Below are 26,876 nucleotides of genomic sequence, written 5' to 3' on the forward strand. Positions count from 1 at the left end.
TTTAAAAATGCCTAGGAAGTGCAGTCTTTATTACCATAATTTAAGTGGCTACACACCTGTGGCCATCCCAAGTAAGGTCAAAGAGGAGCTTCACAATACAAACCTAGATGTATTCTTATTTTGGCCAAAACACAGCATCAGTGAGGTTGGACAACAGTAAGAATATTGTATAGTTCATGCAATGTACTGATTACAATGAGCAGAGCTCATTGATCCCAGGAGAATAATACACCAATATCAAATTAATGGCAGGCCACATCTTATTAAATGCTAAATGTATTGAGTCATAGTGAGCATCCAGGGTAGAGGCAGTATAATGTTCTGTCTCCATGCTCCCTATTAAGGGATACTGAAACCGGGTGCCACGCTGAGGAAAGAAAGAGCAGTCTGTGATCTGCCAGAACTGTTAGTTCTCTCTTTTCCCACAACTTAAACTCACCAAATCATATTCTGTAAATGTGAATGCTAACTCCTTGCCCTTAGCTACATCCAATTACTCTGGACTACATTGTTTTGATAAGTACATGGAAAAAAATTAAACCAGAAATGTAAAAACTTTGTTGCTGTTCCTGCAGAGACAGAAATAATTTGTCTGGAATGGGCCAACCTAGTCTGTTCCAGAAATGCTATTCCAGGGACTTTAATGTGGGTATTTGGTTAATGCATAGCATAAGCATGCATGTTGGGGCAAGGGAATCAGGGACAGGAGGATGGAGAGGGATGTAGAAGAATCCACCCAGAAGTCTGGCAAAGTCAAACATCACAGTGGAGCACCCTTATTCAAGACCTTCCACAGGCTCTTGCTAAGACATGCCTATCACTAAGGTGTTGGCATGGTTGTCACTCTTCCCTAAGGGGTAACTGCTTCATCCAGTCCACACTCTTCCCTCCCCTGTTATACTTGGCTATCAAGTGCAATGTTTACCTTGATGCTCTATAAGCTTGCATGGCAATACATGCTTCAGGTTACCTGTGTCTGCACCTGCTTGAAGGATTAGAGAAGGGAAGACAAACATTTCACTTGTTCCTTAACAGTCTACCAAGACAAGACCTAGGGTTTTTTGCCTGTATCAAGTCTTGTATGCTTTGCATGATATTTAGATAATCTAAATGGATATGTAAATACAAGTAACTAATCGAAAAAGTTCCTTTCCCCAGAAACATTTCAAATTTCTGTTGGCTTCCACACAGTCAGAAGTTCACCCTGTATGTTTCATTTTGCTGCATAGGAAACTTAAAAGAGATGAAATGTACAGATGATTAAATAAATGTTAACTTTTCTTCCCATCCTTCTTATTTCTTCTGTATTAGCTTCCATATTACTGTTATTAATTCTGGCCTTCTGTGCCACTAACAATTATATTAATTCTGATTCTCTACACCTACGACTTTGTAGGAATGCAGTCGTCATTTTATTATTTACTATACCTCATTAAAACTATTAAAACAAATAAAAAGTTAAAAAAATATCAGCCAGGTCCTTCAGAGCAAAAACCTACACAAATGTCAAAACCAGGTATTTTAGTTCATTATTATTGTACAATTTGAAATCTTTACTGCAAGAGACATTAATCTAGTGAAGGCTGTTGCAATCTTTATTTAGTATGGGAATGTAATGTTTTCCAAACCAGCCATTGTTGACGTATTTCTTCAAAATAAAGTATAGCTTAACAGTCTGGAGTGAAGAAGCTTCATCTGTTACCCTTTAACAGCAATATAAGAGGAAAAAACAGTTTATGTAGCCCTTCCATCCTGACAGATGTGACAATAGCTGAAAACACTGTGCCTGCCAAGAGCTTTTATCAAGTATGTTATAACAACTAGTAATAAGTGTAAATAATAAATGGCTACGATCTTATGGGAAACAGTGGCAATACTAAACAATTTTTGGTGCTTGCTGATGGGCGTCTGCTAGTCTTGGAATTCCCTGGCTTCCCAGTAGAGTTTTGGCCTGACAATAAACAACAGTTTAATACTTTATCTAATCCCAGCCAGGAGGTAAGTTCAACAGCAAGCTTTTGCAGATGTTCACATCCAATAATCTATCCATAATTGATGAAACAGGGAGGTCAGATGTAATGGTTGCTACTATTCCAGCAACAAATAAATGGTTATTGACAAAACAAGGCAGTGTGGCGCTGAGTGCTGAGCAGTGACAAGCATGAAACAGTGCTGAGACAGAAGTAGTGATGTGAATACAGCCCTTCATCTTGAGAACTCCTCAATGTGATGTGTGGCACAAGGGCCACTCTGACACATAAGCAGATGGAGGTGACTTGTAAAGGAAAAATGAGATTCCGCAAGTACATAAAAGACAAAGGCAGAGGCGGAGAAAGAAACAAGAAGAAAGGGGTGGACAAGACTGGAAATTTGGGTAAGTGCAATAATGTGAATTGTTCAGAAATGTCTTTGTATAGCAGCACTGTGATCCAGATGTCTGGACTGCTTTTATCATGCTGTTGTGTCTACATGAATGTACCTGGCTGTCAGATTGCTGTAGCCTCCTAAGACATTAATATCATACTATTTGCATGTGTGTGCTTAAATGCTCATTACTTCTTAGACAAAGCACCTATAAATATTCTGCTTCATGCTTATTAATATCTTTAGTCCACCTGCGAACAGATATTTTTAATTACACAAAGTTTTCCTAGCTAAAAGCAAACAAACCAACCCTTAAATTTGCATAACACAATGGGAAAAACTGCAGAGATAAACTAGGAAGGTATACAACCAATATAAGTCTGATAAAACCCACTGTTTTTCTGCATACCTGTATGGAAGTTAAGGAAAAGTTCTCATTCAGCTGAAAACCGCATATTCTTTAAGTTTCAACCCATGTAAGAAATGTAGTAAAAGGATTAATAGACTGTTTTTATTGACTGAATAAAACTTGAGTCATTTACATGCAAATAGACACTTGAAATCTTTTGCATTCATTTCAGTGCTAAGATAGTATTTTTGCAATGTTTACTGTGTAATATTCTAATATGAAAAACAGCAGAATGAAATGGTGGCCATTATTGCTATACGTAGTCATAAAAAGATTTCAGACAGAAATATTTTAAATATTAATATTACTAAAATCACTTAAAGCACCAAGGAATGTTAAATCGATTTATTTAGAAGTACAATTTATTTCACACTTTGCTACCAATTCTTTTGATCAGCTCTGAAATAATACATAAGCTGAAAGCAAAACAGCAAAACAAATTGCTTCTAGCAATGAAGCAGCAAGCTCTAGGTTTTATACTGGCATGCTTCAGTGTTTTAACTTCTCAGGTTATTTATCTATCAAAGGATGAATTTTAAATTCCTTAAGATCTGATGCCTGAATCAAGACCTCCCATTCTCCAATTCAGCCATCGATGGCTCTGATCAAGCAAAGCTGTTAAGCATTTGCTTACACCTGAATATATGAGCTGTCCCCTTGAAGGCAATGGGAATAACTGAATTGAAATTTAAACACATATTAAATAAGTAAATTGCTGTAGCTTGAACTATACCAATTTGAGAAACCAATCTAATTTTAAAAGCCTTACTTTATAGAATTCTTTTTAAACCCTCTTCATTTGAACTAAACTGTACAAAGGAAAACAAACTCTCCCAGATTATGAATATATTTGCATTTAAGTACTAAATTCCTGAGTTGGTACAGTGTGGGTACAAATGTTTCATTTCTCAAAATGCATAAAAACCCTGACTTCCCTAAGTATATTATCTAATGGAATTAGAAAATTTCTTACACAGTTTTTCAGCCTTTTGCTACAGCCCTGGGTATAGTATGTGCAGTTTCACTAATGGACATACTACTGACAGTTCTTAAGATCTCTCACGCTATTGTTTCTCAGATAATATAAGCTACGAACTCAGACATGCTGTGACTATCTCTTTCTCTCAGTTATGTACAGCATTGAGGTTCCAAGGTTTAGTACACCTAAGCTAGAAATCCAATATAGTCTAAAGTCCATAAAGTAAATAACCTCTGTAGCATACAGCTGTACTGCTTTGTCTTTTTTGTTCCTAGCCTGTGGGAACGAAATGAGTGGAAACTTGTATATCAGCAGTTATTTAAACACCCACACACCCCCATATTTTATTAGCTACTCTAAAAAAAAAGTTACAATACAGTAAGTAGAAAATGTCTGCCTAAATCACATCTTTTAACTGACAGAAGGCAGTTGTTAGAGTTTTAGAAACCTCAGACAGGGCAAGCGGACTAACTGTAACCTTATATCCCATGAAACAGAACACACTAGCTGTGGTCACAATCTGTCTTCTACCTTGCCTGGGAAAGCATAAAGAAGAGCCACCTCCACTGGCCATACCTAGCAAAGGCTAGCAGAGATTGTTCCATCCCATCAGCTGTATCAGATATATCAGAAAAGGTAGGGCCAGAGCGAAGGCTCCATGATTGCCAAGTGCTATACCATCCACGCCTTGGTGAAAAATAGATGCAAAGGTATTTTTATATCTTTATATATATATTATATATATAATAGATGCAAAGATATTTTTATTCCCTTGCAGAGCAGGTTAAGGCATTTTTATGGCTTTGTCCTTGATGTTTCAACATATTAGAGCTAAGCAAGCCTCCAGTGAGGGACAATTTGCTGCTTTTGAGTTAAAACATAACAGCTAGCAACAATTTCATGGAAACAATTCAGAGTCATACAAATAATTCTCTTGATCTTAGGATATCTATTGTTATTATTAATGCAGAAGCATGTAAATATTCTTATTAATGTTGCACTATAGCCCCCTCCAGTTCTTTTGCAAACTCTTACAGAGGGTGAGAGAGAGGGTGAGAGAGAGGGTGAGAGAGAGGGTGAGAGAGAGGGTGAGAGAGAGGGTGAGAGAGAGGGTGAGAGAGAGGGTGAGAGAGAGGGTGAGAGAGAGGGTGAGAGAGAGGGTGAGAGAGAGGGAGTTTATAAGGTGATAGAACTTGTCATTTTGGAATAGATATCCTGAGTCAAAATCTTACAAAAACACAATCCGAAGTTTGGGAAACCATATTTGAGATGTTAAATGGCATGACTTCTAAATTCAGGATGTCTAATATAAATGTTTTAGGTAAGGCTACATAAACCTTGTAAATATATATATAAACCAGGCAACTTTCATACTGTCTGGGAATTAAAAACAAACCTGCAAACAAAACAATGTCCTCCACGCATAGCCCCAAAACTGGGTTTTTTAACTTTTTGTCACCAACTCGTATTCATATTCCTGAGAACATCAGTGGTCAAATAGTCCTAAAATTCTGAAAAGGTGCTATAGATTTATAGAACATGCAGTCAAATCTGCAGCTTACTGCAGTTGTCTTGCTCGTTTGGGATGTATGAATAAATTCAGAATTATAACGGAGGAGATGAAAGTCCACCCATTTATGATGTTTTGTTAGCCAGTCTTATGGAACATGAGACTCCTGAAGAGTAAGGTTGATATCAACAAGTTACTACTGCATTTATTTTCATTCTTGCTATGGGAAAACACGGAAATCTGATAATCTGATTGGCTTGACATGAAGTAATAGATTGTTTTTATATCGGTAATACTTTTTGTTTCTTATGCTCTATAATTTTTGTTTAATTTGACTACTGTAATTCTGCAGCAGGACTGCATTTAGGAGTGTTTTCTTACAAAGGGTATTCTTGTGGCACATTTATCCTGACAAAAATCCAGTTTACTGAGGGGAGTTATTCTGATGCCATTAACCAAGCAAAATGCAATTTGAACCACAGACTCAAAACCAAAATGATACCACGTTTCAAGGCAATTGTAGTGGACACCATATCACCAAGGTGCAAATCTGTGTGGTACACAGAGAAGTACTGAAGGAAAACAGCACCATTACACCTCAGGGCTACTCAGAACATTTTTCTTGGTGTGTTTTTTTTTTTTTTTTCCTGAGGTTTTCAAGAAACTGGCTAAGATAGGAAAATAATTATCTAAAACCAACAGAAGAAATCCTTCCTTCACTAAGAGACTGTCAACTCTCATATCCAAATAAAAAGTTAGATCTTTCTTTCACCTGAAGAATTAAGCACTAAATTAACAACAACAAAAAGTTGATCAGACAGTCACATCTTTCCTGAAGTTTCATGTCTTCTTTGAGATTATCAACACAAATAATTTCTAATTTCTTAATTCCATCAGTATTTGAGTCAGTATATTTTGCCTGGGCAAAGTTCACTACCAGTACTAATTGTTCTCACATAATTTTGTTTGTACTAACTTCATGAATGCCTAGCAGCAGTGGGACCTTTCAGAAGCATGAAATTTAATCAATTTCAGAATTGGCTCACTAATTCTAGACCTTCAAGAAGAAAACCTTTCCCTGTACATAATCCATTGTCAGTGTCAAGATCAATCAGAAGTGCCTATCTTCAAAGATAACTCAGAGTTTTGTCTGGTTTTTTTATTCCTCAGATACAAAAAATACAAAATTTCTATATGAGTAGAGTTTTAAGAACAATTTAAAAATCACTTCAATAAAAGTGAAGCCTCTGGGAATTATAAGACCTTTTCTTAAACTGGTATGCTAAAATGTATTTTCAAGCATGTAACACCATTTGCTAAGCTGAAAATGTTACGCTTCATCACTAATGGCTAAATATCACTTAAGGATGAATAAAGGACAATCTGGTTGATTTAAAAGAAGGAAGTTTGAAACAGTCTCCATTGAATAGCATCTTTTGATGTGTTTTGCGAGTCTCCATTTAAGCATTTCTTTTTGTAGTAACAGTAATGAAAGCTTAAACCTAAACTCAGTCGTCTACCCAGACACCATTGACAGAAAAGTGTCTTGAAGTTCAGCCTTCTAGGAAAGCACTACAACAGTAAGCAAATCTCAAAGGAATGATGCTCATTCTTCTCAACTACCTTTCACAATATTTGGGAGAAAAGAGGACAGCATTCAGTCCACCTTTCAGATTTCTTTTACTTGTTAAGATCCTCTTTGATTCACCAAATTTGTACACACATATGGGCATAACCTATATAATTAGATATCATAGATATAATTAGATAAAATGTATCGTGCATACTAACTTCAGAATATCTGCATCCCAGATACATTTACTTATAATCTCTCTAGCTGCATGAGTTGGGACAAAGTTTTCGGTTGTTTTGACACAGACTTTGTCAGAAATTAACTTTATGGTCATAAATACCTTCTGATTACTTCAATAGGGTCATTTCAAATGTGAAGATGTCTTTGTAAATTCATAAATTTTCTTGATAATTTTATGCCTGTGGCTTGTATATTGTAATTCTGACCATTCATGCACATAGCATTATGTCATAAATTACCACATTTATTTTGGCACGAGTCTCAGTACTCATGAATGCTGCCTCTATTATTTAAATATGTAACATATCTGAAAGACAGGATTCAACATCCAAAATAAAGGAGCACTTAGAAAAAACTAATGCTCAGACAAGGGATGAGGACTGGAATTTTCCTGATGATTTGGGATGCAACTGTAATTGAGAGGAAACCCTTGATGCCCAACTCTTTGAAGCATTCTTGAAAGCTCAGTTTAAAAAAAATTCCCACATCAAGCATTAAATTACAATACTTTATGCAAGGTTTCTAATGACATAGAAGTGTTTCACTGAATACCTAGCTTGTACAAGTCTGAAGAAAAAGAAGTAAACAGTAACTTTTACTTCAAATGGAGAACTCTCCCTGACAAAATACATGATGTTTAAGATAAAATCTATATGATGTGAACTATTAATATTTTGTGTCATATTTTGTGGAAAAGCCATTAGGCTTGATTATAAACCAGATGATTTGAAAAATAATATGAACATACCACACTGCTATTGAACACAATTAGTTCTCAGGCTTCTAAACTTGCACACACTTATGTTTTTACATCTGAGTAGGTCCACTGAAATCAATCATATAGCTCAAATAAAATTAAATTTATACAGATTATACACCAAATCAGATTGTTAGATTATACACCAAGTGCCTAGCAAATAAAATACCTTTTCCAACAAAACTAGCTCATTTGATACAAAGTGACTGCATATTTTTGATATAATAGGCTGCAGCTTAATCATTTCAACCTTTAATTACTGCATCAGATAATGAATATTTTGAACATATGCTTCTCCACTCTGCTAGAAGACATGAATGAAAGAGAAACAAGTTTATATGCATGCTACTGTGTGTGCATGTTGGGGGAGGGAGTAGCACGCTGAACAGCAAAAGGAACCAAGTGGCAACAATTGGAGGAAATGGTATCTGTAACAGCTGCTCCTTTCAGATTCCCCTAGAAGGAGACTGCCTGAGGTGGACCACAGCACAAAAGGATAAAGAAGATGAAAACTGATGCAAAGCAGGAAAATAACTGCTGAGACCCCTGAGTCTACACCCGAATAGTCCCAAGCTGTGTGGCAAGACCTCTTTAGCATGCTACAGAAGCTGGTGATGAACTACATATTACCATGAGGCAAACTGGCTCCTAGCAGTATTGTCTGCATCTTATGTGTAATGATAACCAGCAGTCCTCTGGGAACAGGATGCAATGATTTCATCTCTGTAAGCATCTGAGCTCCCCTTGGATACAGAGGCCATTAAACTGAGAACAGAAGGGTAAATTTTAGGCAATGATTTCTAATTGGAGAGTGAAGACAACTTGTGCTCAACAGTACTGTCAACCACTGATATTTTATTGCTGTCTATCTTGGTCACTGTAAAGGACAAAAGGAACTAAAATTTTACCCCTTGTTCTTAGTCTCATAATACACTGTATTTCTGAATTAGAGTGCTTCAAAGGTTTCTTATGTATTATTACTGGAAATGCCATTATATTAGGAAATGCCACTGTATTATAATATATTACCCTGAAAAGTACTGGTATTTTCATTACTGTTAAAATAACATTTTATACTCTTAACATGATTTATCATTTATGTTTTGTATTACAGAGACTTTCTTTCCCTTTCAACAAAAATGCACATTGTTTCCTTACCTGTCAGGTGTTTTTGTAAGACTAAAACCAGTAGGCACAACCTGTTATGTATATACTTTAATAGTAGTATGTTACAAAAGTCAAGGTTTCAGAATCTTCCTTAAAAAATAGTAATTCTGCACGTGACAAGGAAAAAAATGGAACTTCCAAATGATTGCTGTAACTTTTTGGTAGGAAGCAATGAAAGGAAAGAGGTAGCTATAAAATATAAGCAAAATGGATCCTGAGGAAACAATGCCAGGACATCTAATATTTTTGACACTTTCAAGGGCAGTTTGATCCTTTGTATATCACGAGGAGTGTGCAGTCTTTTTCATTAATTAATTTCTCCTCTAATGGAGAGATCAAATATGCATGCAGCCTTCTTTATTTAGCATATTTGTTTATCTTGCTGCTCTTCATCATTCATAAAGCTTATTGTAACTCCAGAAACTTAACAGAAAAGTTGATTGGGTAAGAATGCTGGAACACTTGTCAGTCAAAAACCAATGCAGATAAACTTCAGTACAAAAAAACCCAGTCTAATATGTCATACTGTATTCTTGGAAGAGACCAAATATCCTCTTCTCATTGCTGTTGCAACTATTAGATATAATTTTATAAAATTATATGTAGCTTTTTAATTTTGAAATATTTTTACATTCAGCTACTGGCTTTGACTGCAACTGACGCAAGAAGAGGTTCTCAGATAGGCCTATCAGCATTGAAGAATCATGTACAAAGATGGTCAATAACTTTTGGAAAAATTCATATCACAAATCATTAAAAGCATGTAAGAGGATATTTCAGGACAGAAATCCAGAACCCCTCCTACACTGTAGAAGCCAAGCAAGCAATACTGAAACCCAGTCTGAATTAACTCTGTGACTTCTATTGATCTATTTCTGAAAAAACAAAACAAAACCAACAAACAAACAACAAAAAACCCCAACAGAACCAAAACACTCACCAAATAACCACAAAGGATGACCTCTATAAAACATGTTCATTAATAAAATACTGAGTCACTGCAGTTAAAGGAACAAACAGAAATAGAAATACTAAATAGCCAGCTGGTTAATCTCAGTAATCATGGACAAATATCCAAACAATTTTCCACACAATATTTTTAAGAGAATCATGGAGGGTTATGACTTCTCTGATGACTGGCACAGACAAATCAAGTTGATGCTTGATCACATCACACTGACTTATGATGAACCAGAGGAACCCTCCTTCCAGACTAGGATTCCACATGTAGAATTCTCATTGTCTTAGAATTATTATGTATGGGAGGCTCAAGGGAAAGATGAGAAGAGGAGCTTGAACTCAAGTATCACAGAAGGGGTTGCATCAGCACTACAGCTCTTCATACCAAAAGCAATTCATATTTCTTCTAAATTCCTGATGTATTGAAGAGCTCAACCTGTGAATTGATATCTCTTTTATCATTGCTCACAGGTATGCTATATCAAACTAGTTTGCAAAACTGGTCTTTTATACAAAAACCTAACTAAATAAAAACTGGTTTATATATGTATGAATACAGGAAAAGGAAAGCTAGTCACATATAACCTGAATTGTAAATTTATATTATTTCTACAGATCGAAGCATGGAAACTTGGACTCTACCAGTTCTGCATTTATTGGAACCATAATTGCTTAAGCCACACTGATCCCTGTCTACAGAACTAGAGACAGTTATGAAAGCTCTGTGAGCCAAGGCTCTCCAAAATGCCTAGGAAGATGCCAAGGAGGCAGAGAAAGGCATTGGGAAAGCTAAAGCAACTTCAAAATAAACTTACTGATAATGCTGTCTGTTGTTCCCCAGCAACATGATATGCTAAACTTAAGCAATATGCAGCTTCTCCTTCCATCTTCATATCACCTCCTAAAAAGAATTAAAGTCAGTTACCAGTGTAATCTGAACAAAATTACATTAATACAGACAGTTCTTGAAGGTTCTTAAATAACATACAAATGATTAAATGCTGTAGTAAGTTTTTCATTTTCCTCACCCTTGCCATTTATCTTTTTCCAAAAATATATTGTGGTAATTAAAAATAGAGGCTATGGATTTAAACAAAGTTCAAGAAAGAAAGAAAGTTCAACAAAGTCAGAGAAAAATATCTTCCAGTAAGGAATGCAGAACAATCAATTTAACACACTGTAATGTTCTCTGTCATGAATTGTTTAATAATACTCAGTGTCTGCACATTAGTAAATCATATAGCCTCTCTATATATATTCATATACAAAATAAAAGGAGCTACAAATATATAATACACCCTAATATATATAAACGCGAAACATGTTGACCCATACACTTTGCTAATGTGAATCTTAGTGAAACACCAAGAGAGAACTGTCAGTAGACCAGGTTCATATTTCTTACTCTCATGGCTAGTTTGAAAGCTACTGTAGGCTAGAATAGCTAAATAAAGGGATAACTTATACTTGCAAGCAGTAGGCACAGAAAATTCTGTGCAAGAGGTTGCTAACTAAGGTGCATCATACTTTTCCATGCCAGGTTTCATCTCACTAATAGTGATCGAACAAACACTGCTTTCCAGTCTTTTTGTATTGCTCCCTCAATAAAAAACCATCTATTTAATGCTGAAATTTATATAGATTTCAGTTTTATAAATGCTTACTGTATCACACTATATTAAAAAGTTTCCCTCCAGAACATGAGTGTCCATTAAAGACTGTAGATGAAATTATATTAAAAATAGCCAAAAAGCCAGTCTTTCTGTTGTTCAATATCCATCTGCTCAAATACAATAACGAGTGGAAAATCAACCTGAAGCATAACTGCATATCAAGATATTTTGTAAAATGCATATTAAATATAGTTGTAATGAAAAGGGAGATGATCTACTTAAAATTGTCAGGCTAATAAATTCTTTATGTCCAAACTCACAGAAGCCTACATGTAGTTCTGGGACTCTCTGAATGTTATAATTCCTGAGGCCATAGTAATGCTCTACCTATAGCATTTTATACATTACATAAAGTTATGAAAAGCCTGTAACTCAAAAACCTGATAGTGTTTTCCAATATTCAATATCCCTTAAAAGGCTTAATGAGGCAAAAGGATACAGCAATACAGTTTCACATAGGAATAAGAAGTGAAAAGTTGCTAGGGATATAAAAAATTTCTTTCCTCACGTAAGAACAGTCTGAGGGTCTGAAGCGGGTAATATTTAATCCTAATTCATAAAATACATAAACATAGACGATGGTCCAGAGGACAGAAAGGATGTTACAGGTGGCAGCCAGAGCCAGTTTGGGTTTAAGTGAATTATTAAATATGGGCTTCATAGATAAAGGCTATAGTTCTGGAATGGGAACTGGAGAACTTGTCTGAAAGGGACTTCTAAAGCTTAAATTCAAAGAGAACAGTAGCAAGTATTACTGTGCATAGTGATATTTACGACATGTCTCAGGACTATGGAAAGTGATTGATTTGAAGTAAGGGCACTGGAACATCTGCCTGTCTAAAGTAAGTTTTGGAAAGGCATCAGATCCATTTTGACAACCTCTTCATTCCCATCAGTTTTCACTAACTATGGGAAGAAGTTGACGAGAAACTTCATCAGCAGTCCTTCTAGTTACTACAGTAAATGTTAGTAGCAGCAGTTTTACTGTAGCTGTGACTTAAGCATGTATTATATACAACAGCTGCAGAAAAAGCTAAAAGCTTTTATTTGAGCAACAGATGCAGCTGGAAAAGACGGAGAAGTTTTTGGGTAAACATGTCCTTCTTCAGCTCATTAATTGTATTGGCATTCTCAGTATTGGGGTACATACTCCCAAGAGAAAATGTCTAAACAGCTCACAAAACAGATATACTAACGCAAATTGCAGATGAAAACAAAATAGGTTATTTAGTGGTTTAATTAAAAGATAAAAATTAGCCAAATACAATCACATACCCTCACAAATTAAACATTTGGAATGGAAAAAATTGAATTCTTGTCCCCAAAGTCCTGTTTGGTTTATTTCCCAAAAATTATCACATAACAGCAGCTAGGTTTCAAATGGGGGTTTAAAAAGTTATCCTTCATGAGATAGGCAAGATGAGAAATTTTGGTTCTTTAGAATTAATAAAATCAAATACAATATAACAAAAAACCTGAAATGGAAATAATTCACTGGCACTTTTTAAAATAAATAGCAAATTTCACATGGGCTTAGATGCCTGAGAGCATGTTCATTTTTTCCAAGAATAACTGCTGGTCTAATAAAGATATTTCTTTTTAGGAACTTGCCTTGGCTTCACTGAATACATTTTTCACTTTGCTATAGATTGTTGTGTTATATTAACTACCTGTGTAGTCATATATTTATTTCCAGCAAAACTTAGTTTAAAATTTGGAAAAGATTTTCAATTTTTTTTGCCATTTTTGATAGTTTAATTCTATCTATCCCAGCTACTACTCACAGACTGGCTAACAGATTAATGTTGGACATCAATAATTAAATTTTTAAAACAAATTCATCTGTCAATGAATATTGAATTAATATTATATATTAACTGCATGTGCAATTCATATGCAAAATATGCCTCTTAAGTAATACCATGAAAGGCTCTTGATTGCTGTGCATGGAAAAAGATGACTATTTGAGACCTTCTGTGCTACTTCTGAGAAGCACTCCAATAATCGTTTAGAATAATCATCTATGAAAAGTAAGCCTGTAAAAGTGGACATCTAATAGCACCTTTTAAGAAACAACCATTATTAAGATATCTGAAGGATCTGGAAAATTATGTGTATTTTCATAAAGTCAACCTGTAAAATTTGCCATCCCTTTTCAGTTCCCTCCCATGCGTAAGAAATGTTCCAGAGCATGGTATTTCTAGATGATCAACATCTCACATTACTTATAAACATTCAAATGCTATTCTAATTTTCCCCAATTTTAGACTTATCCACACATGGACAAAGCTTTATACAGCCATCATCTAGAACGAGAAGGCAATCAGGACTAGTCAGCATGGATTTAAGACAGGGAAATTGTGCCTCACCAACATCATAACCTTCTAGGATAAGATGACTGGCTTGGTGGATGAAGGGAAAGCAGTGGATCTTCCTTCTCAATTTTAGCATGGCCTCTGACACCTTCTCCCACAACATCTTCATACACCAGCTGATCAAGGATGGCTTAGATAAATAGGCAGTGAGGTAGACTGAAAACTAGGTGAGCTGCCGGCCTTCAAAGGATTGTTAAGCAGCAGCATGAAGTCCAGTGGGAGGCCAGTCACTAGTGGTGTACTCTGGGATCAGTACTGGCACCAATATTGATTAATATCTTCATTGATGACCTGAATGGCGTGACCAAGCGTACCCTCGGCATCTTTGCAGGCAATACAAAATTGAGGAGAAATGGTTGATCCACCAGGGGGGTGGTTGTGCCGACATTCAGAGGGACCTCATCAGGCTGGAGAAACGAGCCAATGGCAGTCTCATGAAGTTCAGGAAAGGGAAATGCCAAGTCCTGCACCTGGGGACAGAGAACCCCAGGCACCGGCTCAGGCTGCAAGCTGACTGGATGGAAAGCAGGCTGGCAGAGAAGGTCCTGAGGGACAACAGAGAAGTTGCCTGGTGGGCAGCAAGCTGCCCATGAGACAGCAATGCACCCTCATGGCAAAGGCGACCAACGGGATCCTGGGCTGCATTAGGCAGAGCGTTGCAAGCAGGTTGAGGGAGGTGGTCCTTTGCCTCTACTCAGCACTGTTGAGGTCACCCCAGGAGCGCTGTGTCCCATTCTGGGCTCCCCAGTGCACGAGAGAGAGGGACACAGTGGAGTGGGTCCGGCAAAGGGCTGCAAAGATGACTAAGGGACTGGGAGCATCCGTCCTAGGAGGAGAGGCGGAGGGAGCTGGGACTGTTCAGACCACAGGAGAGAAGGCTCAGGGGGATTTCATCAATCTGTACAAACTTCTGATGGGAGGGTATAAAGAAGAGGGAGCCAGGCTCTTCTCAGTGGTGTTCAGTGACAGGACTAGAGGCATTGGGTACAAATTGAAATTCCATCTCAACCCAGTAAAATACTTTTTTATTTTGAGTATGACTGAATAGTGAAAATGTTTTCCAGAATGGTTATGGGGTCTCCACCTCTGAAAACTTGGCTAGATGTAGTCCTGGGCAGCCTGCTCTAGCTGACCCTGATGACATCCAGAGGTCTCTCTTCCTACCTGAGCTATTCTGCAGTTCTGTAATTTTTTACTTTTTGTTTCAAAGTATATACATGTATTAAGATATACAGAAGGAATCTTCTTTTCTTATGATAGAAAATTGTTTTTTTGCAAATACTAAATAACTATGTAGAGTGAAAAGATAGTGATCCAGCAGATAATATCACTCAAAAATTGCCAAAGCAACAGTGATTAGCCAATCAAAATCAGTAAGCTGAACTTCCACCAGTGACCTCACTTTCATGTTATGGGTTCACTGTTTTCTACTATTATTCCTACAAGGTTGTTTTTTTTTGAGATAAAGCTTTCAGGAATCTAAAATAATATTTGCCATAAGCAAGAAGGCATTTCTGCTTTAGAGAGATCTGGAAGTGTATTGATAGCAGTTGTCTTTGATTTTCATAGGAAATAATTACCCAGTCAAACACTTGACAATTTCTTGGGAAAATCATGGCATGCACATTAAATAAAAGAATGTTAAAGTGTTGTTATACACCTACCTTCTTTTGCCATTTTTAAAGCTTTTCTTAGTGTTTTGATGGCTTGTAGGTGTTCTTTATTTTCTATCATTTCTCCTGCTAGTAATGTATAAATTCTCCAGAGAAGCACACACGCCAGTGAACTGTAAGTGCGGCCTGTCTCATCCTTCCATGTTGAGCCCTCTGTTAGCTGATAAAATGCTTCATAATGCTCAGTAGCTTTCACGACATGACCTGAAAATGTAATTCATAATTACATTCAGTGTAATCAACCAAAGTTTTAGAAGTTATTAGCCTATAATAATTTTCTCATTAGAAAGTAAGGTGCAGCCAATCATTTCACAGATTTTTCAAGAATCTTCAATATACAACTTACAGATCACTGGAAAATACTGCCAAATATCATAGTTACCAGTAATGCTGTAATTTAAACTTATCACATTTAAAATTAGCTTTCCTTTGCAGATTCACGATGTTGGGGGTGTCTGATACCAAGGATGTGAGGTCAGATTTTTCTAGAAAATACACCTATTATAGATTAATGAATATAGCCTTTGTGGATCTCCTATTTCAAAATAACATCTATGCATAAATAATCACAATTCAAACTGTTCCTCGAGTTTCTTTTTTCTATAATGAAAACCTGTGCTGGAAGATTTGAAATGCAGATAATAGAGGTATAAAATCTGTGAGGGGGAGAAAAAAATTCTTTATTTAAATATTAATTGATGAAAAAAAGAATTGTTATGCAAAGTAATTTATCCAATAGTTACTAATAGGCCAACTCTGGTGAGTTTACATAGTAAATTTACTGGGAGAGCATTAACCACTAATAGATTAATTATTGAACTTGAAGTAACACACTTTAAGGTCTTCAAATATAAGTTACTCAAACATCTTTAAGACAAAGTAAAGTCTGAAGATAAAGTTCAATTCGTTTTAACATGAAGCAGTTCCTTCCTCTCCTCTAACTTCAGCTAGATTTATCTCCATGTATACATGCAATCTAGGAGATTTCCATGCTTTCTGGACAGCAGAAATTCAAAGCCCCTTGAAAGAACAGAAAAGCTTTTCCTTATACGTAATGGGTATAAAAAAAAATACTGGGAAGCAGGTAAGGCGAGACTGTTTACACCCCCCACCCCACCCCCGTCACAGCAGCTGGTTTTACAACAAATGTTTTACGGCAGGGAGAACTCTCAATTTGACCCTTCGTTTATAAGTGTGTGAGAGAGAGAGAGAGAGAAAGAGAAGGAAAGAGAGAGAGAGATGGAGGAATCTTGTCCCATAGATCACCAATATATCAATTGTTATTTCTATTAAAAGCTGAAACAAACCATAAACTGAGTTTGTTCGGATGTTTGCAGTTTACATCTCTTTTGAAACACTAGTTGTAAGAAATGATTACTGTTTTGCAGACTCTTTTTACAGTGCTGCATTCAAATTACAGAAAGAACCAAAAAGGAGAAAAGTTGTTTCCCGATTGTAGGAAAGGAAGGGAGAGAGGCTTGGAGAAGGACCTTCTTTAAGCATTCTGAGAGAAAATGACGCTAGTTACCCAGGCCTCCAGCTGACTTACAAGCAGCAGAACAGCTATGACAGATCTCTCTTATTAACTTAATTTAGATTTGTCTTTTGCATATGTTATCCTTTTATAACCATGCTTCCAACTTTGCAATTTAAAACATAACTTTTAGCTTTATTAGAATTAAATGTTTTTGTATCAAGCTTCTCTGATGATTAAAATGAGTTCAACTAAAATTGACAAGCACAAGATACTCCTCTTCCAAAGAAGCAACTAATAAAATGAGTTTCACAGACAAGTCATGTTAAGTCTCTACAACCTATGATTCATGTAAGAATCCCAGAGGACACAACAAGAAGTGCTGAAGAATGAAGTGCCAGGGGAAAGGGGAGACACCAAGCTTTATTCAGTTCCACTCTAGCTAGGGACGTGTATTGAAGAGATGGTCCAAAATACTGGAAACAATCTTATTGCCAGATTAGCTATCAGATCCCGTAAACAGACAGGAAAAGATCTATACATTCTTTCCAAAATATCACATACCTGACATCAGACTGAACAAACAGAAACACAAAGTGAAATTATCATGACCAGCATAAGCTATTTAAGAATTCACTGACAGTAAATGTAACAGGAAATAGAGATGTAGACTTGCTAAACCCAGATTAAAACTTCTGTCCATTCTGAAGTGCCTTCCAGTTTGAATTTGGGTTTCTGCCTATTCAGTCCAGCTAACTTCTTCGGGCAAGTCCAACTCAGAAGTAAAAGAATTCCACTTATCCAAGTTGCTAAATGCAGATTTAAGACATTAGTTGAAGAAGCTGGTGTTGGCTTTGTGACAAATGATGGGAAGTTGAGTTGGAAATCTAATGTTAACAGCTAAATCTAGCATCTTATTCGCTTGGATACTTATAAGTTCATACAGGCTCCTCCTTGGAATTCCCCTCAAAGTTTATTGATCAACTGCCTGTCCTTTTGAGAGGATATTGCCATACATTTAAGTGATCTAATTTCACTGCATGTGTAATGGATTCTTTAAAATAGAGTTTGATGCATGTGTAACTCAAAAACTTCTAGTAAGAACAGGAAGCAGCAAATGAATGGTATCACCTGGATACATAATTTGGAGCTGAACACAGTATCCGAGTTTCTCGTAAAACTCTAACATAATCTCTTATTGGGACACATCATTTAGGTAAATAATACGTACAACCTTCAGAACTATTGTTTAGATTGTTAGAACTATCAGGTATGGTAATTCTTACCCTTGCTTCCCCACTTGCAGTACCCCCTCGAGAAAGTTTCTGTCAGAGTAGAAATTGCACTCATATATTCCATGTACCCCATAGTTCTTAAGAGTTGACCTAACCATAAGAGCTGTGACCTGACATCCTTTTTGCCAGGTCTCAGTGAAACCTCTTTAGAAGCAATCCATCTACATCAAGCTTCAAAATACAAAAGCAGTATAACCTTTTTGGTAGTATTCAAATAGAACTAAATTAGATTTGGCTTCACTGAACTACCAAGAAAGACTATGAAGTAAAAAGTAACACAATCTGCTCACAGAAATACCAAAAAGATGCTGAGCACAAAAAAATAAAATGCCTGCTAGTTTCCTAAACAAGGGAGAGATGGAATTCCTGTCCTGGAAGCTGTTACATGGCTGGGAATTTGCTTACTGAAGACTCTTTCAAGTAACGCTAGCTATTTGGAGACTTCTCAAATTCATGGAAGGTAAAATATTTTAGACTTTGGAATTAATTCCTCCATCAAAATAACCTGAAATCCATTGTTCTCATTGGAAAATGACATATTGGCCTATTTATTTAATCCATAATGTTTATGTGAACCCCAAATATTGTGGAAAACTAATGTTTTCAGGGGGGTGGCAAGTTTCCGACTATCATGAGTTGGTTCAGTGGGAATCGATTCGGCCAGTGCATTCCAAGTTCTTAAACACTGAACTACTCCAACTGTTAGGAGCAGACATAAGCAGATACTGGCTGAAAATCTTGAAAAACATTAAAAGAAAGTAATAACCCAATGACAGAACACTTCCAATAGTATTATCATCTCACCTAAGCACTGATAAGGCAGAGTTTTAAATTACTTTTATTATCAACTGAAAGGAAAGAAGTGGAAAAAAGCAAAATGAGAGGAAAAACAATGACTAGGAAGATAACTTGGAATAGTTTGTAGAAATGTATCTTTTATAGCTCTAGGAATTCAAAGAGAAAATCCAGAAGGTGTTTCTAGGAAATCCATATTTGAAAAATCTATTTGCAAAATGTTGCACAAAGCAATATAGCTATTTTCAGTTGGCAATAACAACAGCAGTTGCATATTTCTTTTCCCACTGCTATGCAGAAATTAGTTCAGTGTATACTAAATGGAGTTTGAGAATCTCTGATCTCTCTTCCCTGCTTATAAAAGGAATCAAAAAACCAGAAACAGAGTCTTACAACATATATGCTACCAATACTAAAATATAGTTTAATGTAGTTCAGGGCTTAACAAAAGAAACCCTATCAACGATAGTTTAATCTTAAATATGGGAGGTAAACATTGTCACAATGTAATTTTGGGAGTAAAGAATCAGTTTTAAACAATTATATAAGACATTACTCTGCCACTAATAGTATCAAATTTTAGAAATTACTCTTATTTTCATAGCAGCTATATATGTACACACAAAGATTTGTGCTATAGTTTTCACTGAGTTGCTTACAAGTAAAAAAAAAAAATCTATTCATTCAAGCAAAAGAGCTCAATGTAATTTTGTAAATACTGGAGAGAAACGTTTTTACATTATCTAAAACTTCCTTTATAATTCCCCTTCCTAAAACCCACTCCAAAAGTATACATTTGTTATATCAAAATAGATATCAAACCAAAAGGGGTATATATGGAGACTACTATTTTGCCTTTTTTTTTTTAAGTAGAAAGATTGACTAGATATTAACACAAATGGGTTTAAATGTGAAGCTGCCATAAAAGCAGGCACATAAATGTAATTCTCCCAGCCGCTATTTTGATGCACATTTTTGATTCCATGAATATTTTATGAAATGGCCCAAACTAAAGCCATATAACATTCCTGCATTACTGATGCTTGCGCCCGTAAGCTACAAACATTAGAGGCATGATTGAGTGCATTAAAATGAACTCATTCAGCAGTGCATTGATTACTTGAAGGAAGAAAAAAAAAAAGTTACTCCCACTTAAGAAAACAGCACACAAATCTGAAGTTTTCAATACTGAAATTAAAGATAGCAAATTTGAATAATGTGGTATTTAATAAATAAAGGCAGTGCAAAACTATATAGAATTCTCTATATGCAGTCCTGACATTAATTAGGTGAGGTGTTAATTAGGTCCACAGATTGCTTCCAGTAGTAGTGCACAGGTAATTTAAAATGTCACAATCTGCAAAATGCAGTGCCTGACCTGTTCTAGCTCCATGCCTCAGCAATACTGAGAGCACCTAATGATTTCCTTTTCTATCGGCTTGTACATTTACCAATGAAAATAATGCCACAGAAACAAATGCACAGAACAGTGACGGGTCTGTTAGGTACATTTCTTCAGCAGCACTAGTATAAGCAGAGAGCACATTTACTTCTAAACTGTAAACAGTTGCTGAGGACTTTAGAAAACATTCCACTTTAGCTTAAAACAACAACCTAAAGGAACAATAAAGCTTTATGTATATTATAGTATATTTTAATCTACAACTAGGACATCTTTTGTAATCAGTTATTTCACTGTACAATGTGGACATAAAATCTGCTTGAAGCAACAGTTAACGGTAGCAAAAGAAGAAAAATGTTATTACTATTTAAAAGATATAGGCTTACATTTCAGTTTAACTGCTTGAACTACTTGTATTATTTTTAGTTTCCTGTGTTCAATTACCATTATTATGGTAGCACTATTCATGCTGAAATAGTTAAGAATCTGTCACAGTTTCCAATGTGAGCCACTATCTACAGAGGTTGTTATAAGTCTTTTACAGAGATGTGTTGGGAGTGGAATAAAAAGCTCACAAGAATCATAAAACAAGGCTCTCATTCAGTAAAGAGTTGAAACACCCTGGACTCCTGAGGTAAAATGAGTTGTACAGAAGTCATTGTGACTGATCTCAGATGCAAGAACCTGAGTTTATGTGTCATCTGCAAAAGCAAGGAAAAAACTGTGGAAGAGATTTAAGAAAATTTTGCAGTTCCATAACGCTACAAGGCTCCTCTAAAACACAACCAATCATCAGACAACAATCAAGGTGAGTATTATTAAGATAAAGGATAAAAAGCTGTTTTCATTTACTATAGAGGAGCTGATAACATTTTTTAGAAAGATTCCACAAGGAGTTTTAGCAAAATTACATAGACAGTTCATAAGAATCTTGTAATGAACTTTGATGGCTTATCATGGGGTTTTCTGACAGTTTCCCCAATTTGACAATACACCAGTAGATATCTCCCTAGAGTCTAAGCTGCTCAACGTCAACTGAAAGCACGCCTGAGAAGTAGAAGGCTTGAGGACATAAAGGAGAAGGAAGGAGATAAACAGAAAGTTGAGCATCATACAACCTGAGATACAGTATTGGTGGACTGAGGCTGCAGTGCAAAAAGATGGTATTTTGTGTTCCCTTGTTGCGGTTAAGAACTGCTAGGCTAATCCTTGTTATTGCAGCTTAGAGAACGATATATTATTTCTGCTGACATTAGTTAAGCAAGTATCTGTTGTCCGAAAAGAAAACCAGAACTATAGGAATCCAGTGAGCATTAGATCATATATAGTGTTGTCCTCTGAGGATCTAGATTACTTGCCTTAAAGATCAAATACTCAAAATATACCCATACAAACCTAGAGGGCAGTGTATATTGTAGCACCTGCTGTAGGACTATTCGCAGTATATCGTATCGTCAACACTTTATGATATTAAAAATGCTCTAAAAAGATGTAGCTTAAAGGGTTCTTTAAGACACAACTCACAAGCTATGGATAATACTAGTTTCTCTGGTTGCTTGCCTGTCTGCTCTCTAATCCCTTCCCCTGCTGCTGCCAACGCTACCGAACTGCAAAGAAGGAAGGGTTTCCCACAGGCAGCTGAAATGACAGCTGCTTTGGGGATATTTTACTGTGGACCAGCAAGAGAAAAAAACTAATTAACTGAAGAGCACATTACCAGAAGAGAAACTGCTGTGAAAAATCTTCTTGTTCTTCCAAGAAAGCATGAAGTGTAAGTACAGGGGGAACAGGTACTTTTGTAGGAGAGACTGGAACAAATCTCCTCCTCCAGCCTTTTTTCCAGCTACTGCACCAGCCACTGTACCCTCAAAATTCTGGGTTAGCTCCAGGCCTTCTGAAGTTGCTTCTGGCTCCACATAAAATCTCTCAGATTTTCTCTAAGAGACATACAGCTACTCTCTAGATCAATTGCAACTGCTCAGAGTTACTCTACAAAGAAAACCTGGTGTCAGTTACCTCATTTCCCCCAAAACTATATGCATACAGACCTCACATACAATTTACAAAGAGTGGTAGAAAATATAACATACGGACATACAGGAAAGACAACGATAAATCAAAGAGTGATTTCATGTTAAATGTAACCCTTAACTCTGAAAGTTAGAAACATACTTGCAGTTACTGACTTGCTATCTGAACAACAGTATGTCACCGATTTTTCCCTTTGCTTTAGGCTTAACGGTGGAAAAAATGTTCCTATTTCAGGCATTTCCACAGAAGTTCAGGTCTGAGGTGGAATCTAGAATCTCTGAAGGCGTTGCACACTGTAATTGCACAAACTGGTTTAGCAGCATTTTGCCCACGTACAAACTAAATTAAAAAGATGTATTCTTCCAAGACCAGTGTATAAATACGGGGAAAAAAACCTGACAACTGAACAGGTCCCATAAGAAAATTCCACTAACTTGTCTGTCCCACATTCATATTCAAATGACCCAACACAGAAAACTTTGGTTTACAATTAAAATTCCTTTATCTTTTTATGATAACATATTTTAGGAAAGCAAAGTTTGTCAGATGCTGCCTTCTGATTTGTTTGATTATATGTAAACAAACACTTCTTGATATATGTCCATTTTAACCTACAGGAGAACCTTGCAAACAATCTTATATACTGGCTGAATGACAAGATACCCACTTTAAAGAGAATGGAATTCTTGCTTCATGACAACATTCAAACCTCCTTCTTTCATTTTTGTAATGAATCAAAGTGCTTTCTATACACAAAAACTACCTAAGGTGCAAAATGTATTCAGGAAGCTCACAATGTAAGGATCCAGTCTCAAAATAAGAGCAGGCCCGCACTCAGTGGGATGCTCACACTTCAGGTTTCACAAATATTTCAGTGTTTATAGGCAGATATCCAAACGCAGACAAGGAAGGGAGGTAAAAATGGAGCGATTAATATTGAAGAACAGCACACATTTTGCAGTTCTGGTTTTCAGGGCTTGAGGATTTTTTTTTAGCTCAATAGAACCAAAATAAAACAAGTTATATTACTACTTAACCTCAAAGAGTAATATGATCATTGTCTTTTAAATACAGAAAGTGACAGTGAAGCAGATTAGCTTCACTAAATTAACTTTTTTGCTGATTTGTGTCAAATGCTTGCCTCAGTTTAAATAATTTTTTGTAGTGATTACATTTTATTCAGATTCTACTCCATTCCACTTAATTTCCACAGCTTCCATTAATAAATTTAATATCAGATGCAACGCTCCAGCACTGGAGCTGTTCTGTTGTGCTGACAACCTACTTCAGAAGGATGCTTTGAGTAGCAGCCTGGCCCAATGACCTGCTGAGGTCCCCTCCAACTTGAATTATCCTATGATCTTCTGAAGAGTACGATGTATTTTTATTAATAGATTCATAATGTTTGTTTTACCTATGACTTCTACAGATTACTGATAACGGCTGAGGACACACAACCCCATCGGCTCTCAGTCCCACTGAGAGGGCACCTCTGGAAAGAGTACCTCCAGGAAAGTTTATGATGGCAACTGCTGGTTCAGCTGCAGTAGTCCAAGACCTTGCAAAGCTTTGAAGCAAAAAAATCTGTTAGTGAGCGGGCAGCTTTGAATGAAGCTTCATCTCAGTACTACTCATTAAGCAGTAAATAATTAAAAAACCCTGAAGAAGACAGGTAAAATGCAAGCAGCAATGTCAGTAATAGACATGAAAGAGAAGAGAGGGAAAAAGAATTTAAAAAAGCAAAGAAATAATTCATTTGAAGTTTTAATAAAGTTTCATTTGCAGTCTTGTTTAAAGATATATCAGACTTTAGGGATGTAACCTAATTACATTTTTATTCTAAGTTCTATTCAAAGACCTTGGACTTTGAATCTTTAACACAGATCAAACATAGTGTAATTTACTCATGGCTATCAATACTTTAAAAAGATCTCTTCATTAAATGTCATAGTCTTACGAACATGCACGTAAAGCAAACAGAGCAACACTCGATACCAAAAACATTAAGAATATGATTCCTGCGGAAGTGTGTATATAAACAATTCACTTGAGTGCTACACATTGTATTCAAGTGTACACAAAATATTTTTTCTAAAATATTTCCGATGATATCTTTCATAGTTCAATTTAATCAACAGCAAGACTTCTTCAGTAACTTTATGATGTATTTGAAAATGAACTTTACAAATACATAATAGATACAATACTTTACCAAATACTTAAGAACAGAAACTAATTCAAAATCTTATTTTTTTAAAATATGTGAAAACTTTTAAGGAAAATGCAAAGTACAAATTTTAGAATTAGCACTATTGCACTGTTGTGAATATTTTGAAGAGCTTCTCATCACAAAGTAAGAATACAGACCTGTCCCCAGGTGTTAAACAGAACCAAAAGACTCTCCATTTGAAGAATTAGGCTAGGAAAATGGCAGTGATGGTGAAAAGATTAAGGAGGTCTTGGCAAACCTGCTTACTTTTTCCTAGTGTAAAGAATATTATTACTTCCCTGTGCTTAGTACTAAACCTTGATTTAAACCAACTGAAGGGAAATAATGAAGAAAGTTTTTCATTTTCAGTTAGTTATGTTCAGAAGTGAAAATAAGAACCCCACAGAATTCTCCGAGTTCTCTTGTTCAAAATATCTTCATTGCCTACCAACACTTTTTAAAAAATAAGAATAAAAATAATTATATAAAGAACATTTTTGATGAACTCAGACCCTCTTTTCTTTCATGTTGCATATTCAGAAGCTTCTTTCAGACTTTCTTAAGAGTATACTAATTTGAACTGAAAACATACCTAATTTCTATAACATCAATTCCATACAGTACTTGCTAGTTCAATACCAGTAACAACCTTGTAATAATAAGATGTCATTTATCAGGGAACTACATTCTGCACTTGCATAAGGATGAGCTCAATTATTTAATACACCTTTTAAATCTGTCCTGCCCAAGAATCTATCCAGATTTATGGCTGCTCCTCTCTGCCACTGACTGACAGAGAAATCATCGTATCTGAAGACTTTATCTCCTAGTAATTTTCTGCTTAAACTTTTTAAATTATGCTCTATAATCAAGTTTTCCCCAGCTAATGTATGTATGCAATTCTTAAGCAATCAGAAAAAAACAATTAACTGCTTTGTGAAATAGCGTAAGCCCAGAATAACAAAGAAGAGTTACCTTCAGTTGATATGATGAAAATCAATGACTAGAAGTGTTTTAAATGGTCAAACTGGATATGCAGAATTCCATGTCCCATTAAGGAAAGGCTTCTTTCTGACTCTAAAGTTCCCTGATGTGGAGACACTTTTAAAGTACATGTCCCTACATGAACTTAAAGACAAAATTTAGCAACAGGCATATGTAGCCAAAGATACAGGACTTAAAGACAAGTGAGTAAGTTTTCAGCTCTGAACTATTCCTACACTCCTTCTTCTGTAAAAGTTGTTTGGAATAAATAATCACAATGAGGAATAAACCTTAAAAATTAGCAATCTGTGATAGGCAACCTGGGGCGAGGTGGGGGCATATAATGATAAATCAATGATATTTGGTTACTACTGGATATGGTCTGTTATAGAAAGAAAAATTAAAAGAATCACATGAAACGCACTATGCGTTTTCTCCAAACAATGAACAGTACAAAAAGACATTTTTAGGTTAGGCTTGTTTCCTTTGGAGACTATGTGGTCATCCTGTCCTCCAACGACATTTAGAATGAACTTCAATCAAATTTGGTAAGAAGTGGTAAGAAATCTGTAGGACAATAAGTTCCCACCACTTTTTAGAAAATCATTAGCTTGAGGATAGACATTAATCCAAATTCCAAATAGACAGAAAGACAGGCAGAATGCTGGACAAATTCTAGTTAGGGCAGCATGCATCTTGGCCAGCCAGGAACTAAGCACTGGCCAGTCAGCAGCATGTTCACATATAGCTTTCAATTTGTCACAGTACACACTGAATCTTACCAAGCACAAGTGTTATAGAAGCATACAGTAAACAATATTGTATAAATGTAGAACAAAATGGTGGTTCCTGCTTCAAAAGATATATAGCCTCTAAATCTCTAGAACTGTGAATCTCCTTTAGATCACTGCCATATTTTGACTAGCACTCAGGCTTCCTATGAGAAGAATTACATAGGCATTTATACCTTTAAATCTCTTTTCTCTTTTGGTCTATGAAAAATCCC

General features: G+C 36.0%; 1 protein-coding gene across 1 annotated transcript in view; it reads right to left on the reverse strand.

The window, feature by feature from the left end:
* TTC29 (tetratricopeptide repeat domain 29) overlaps positions 1-26,876 on the reverse strand; it is a 137,316-nt gene that overhangs the window by 71,603 nt on the left and 38,837 nt on the right. Inside the window, exons 6-7 of the mRNA XM_064450298.1 lie at positions 15,672-15,884; positions 10,775-10,860 (exon numbers count right to left, since the gene is read on the reverse strand). Of these exons, the coding sequence (XP_064306368.1) occupies positions 10,775-10,860; positions 15,672-15,884 (299 nt within the window). The remainder of the gene's footprint in view (positions 1-10,774; positions 10,861-15,671; positions 15,885-26,876) is intronic.

This window comes from Phalacrocorax carbo, chromosome 4 (genome assembly GCF_963921805.1).
Source record: "Phalacrocorax carbo chromosome 4, bPhaCar2.1, whole genome shotgun sequence".
Lineage (NCBI taxonomy): Eukaryota > Metazoa > Chordata > Aves > Suliformes > Phalacrocoracidae > Phalacrocorax > Phalacrocorax carbo.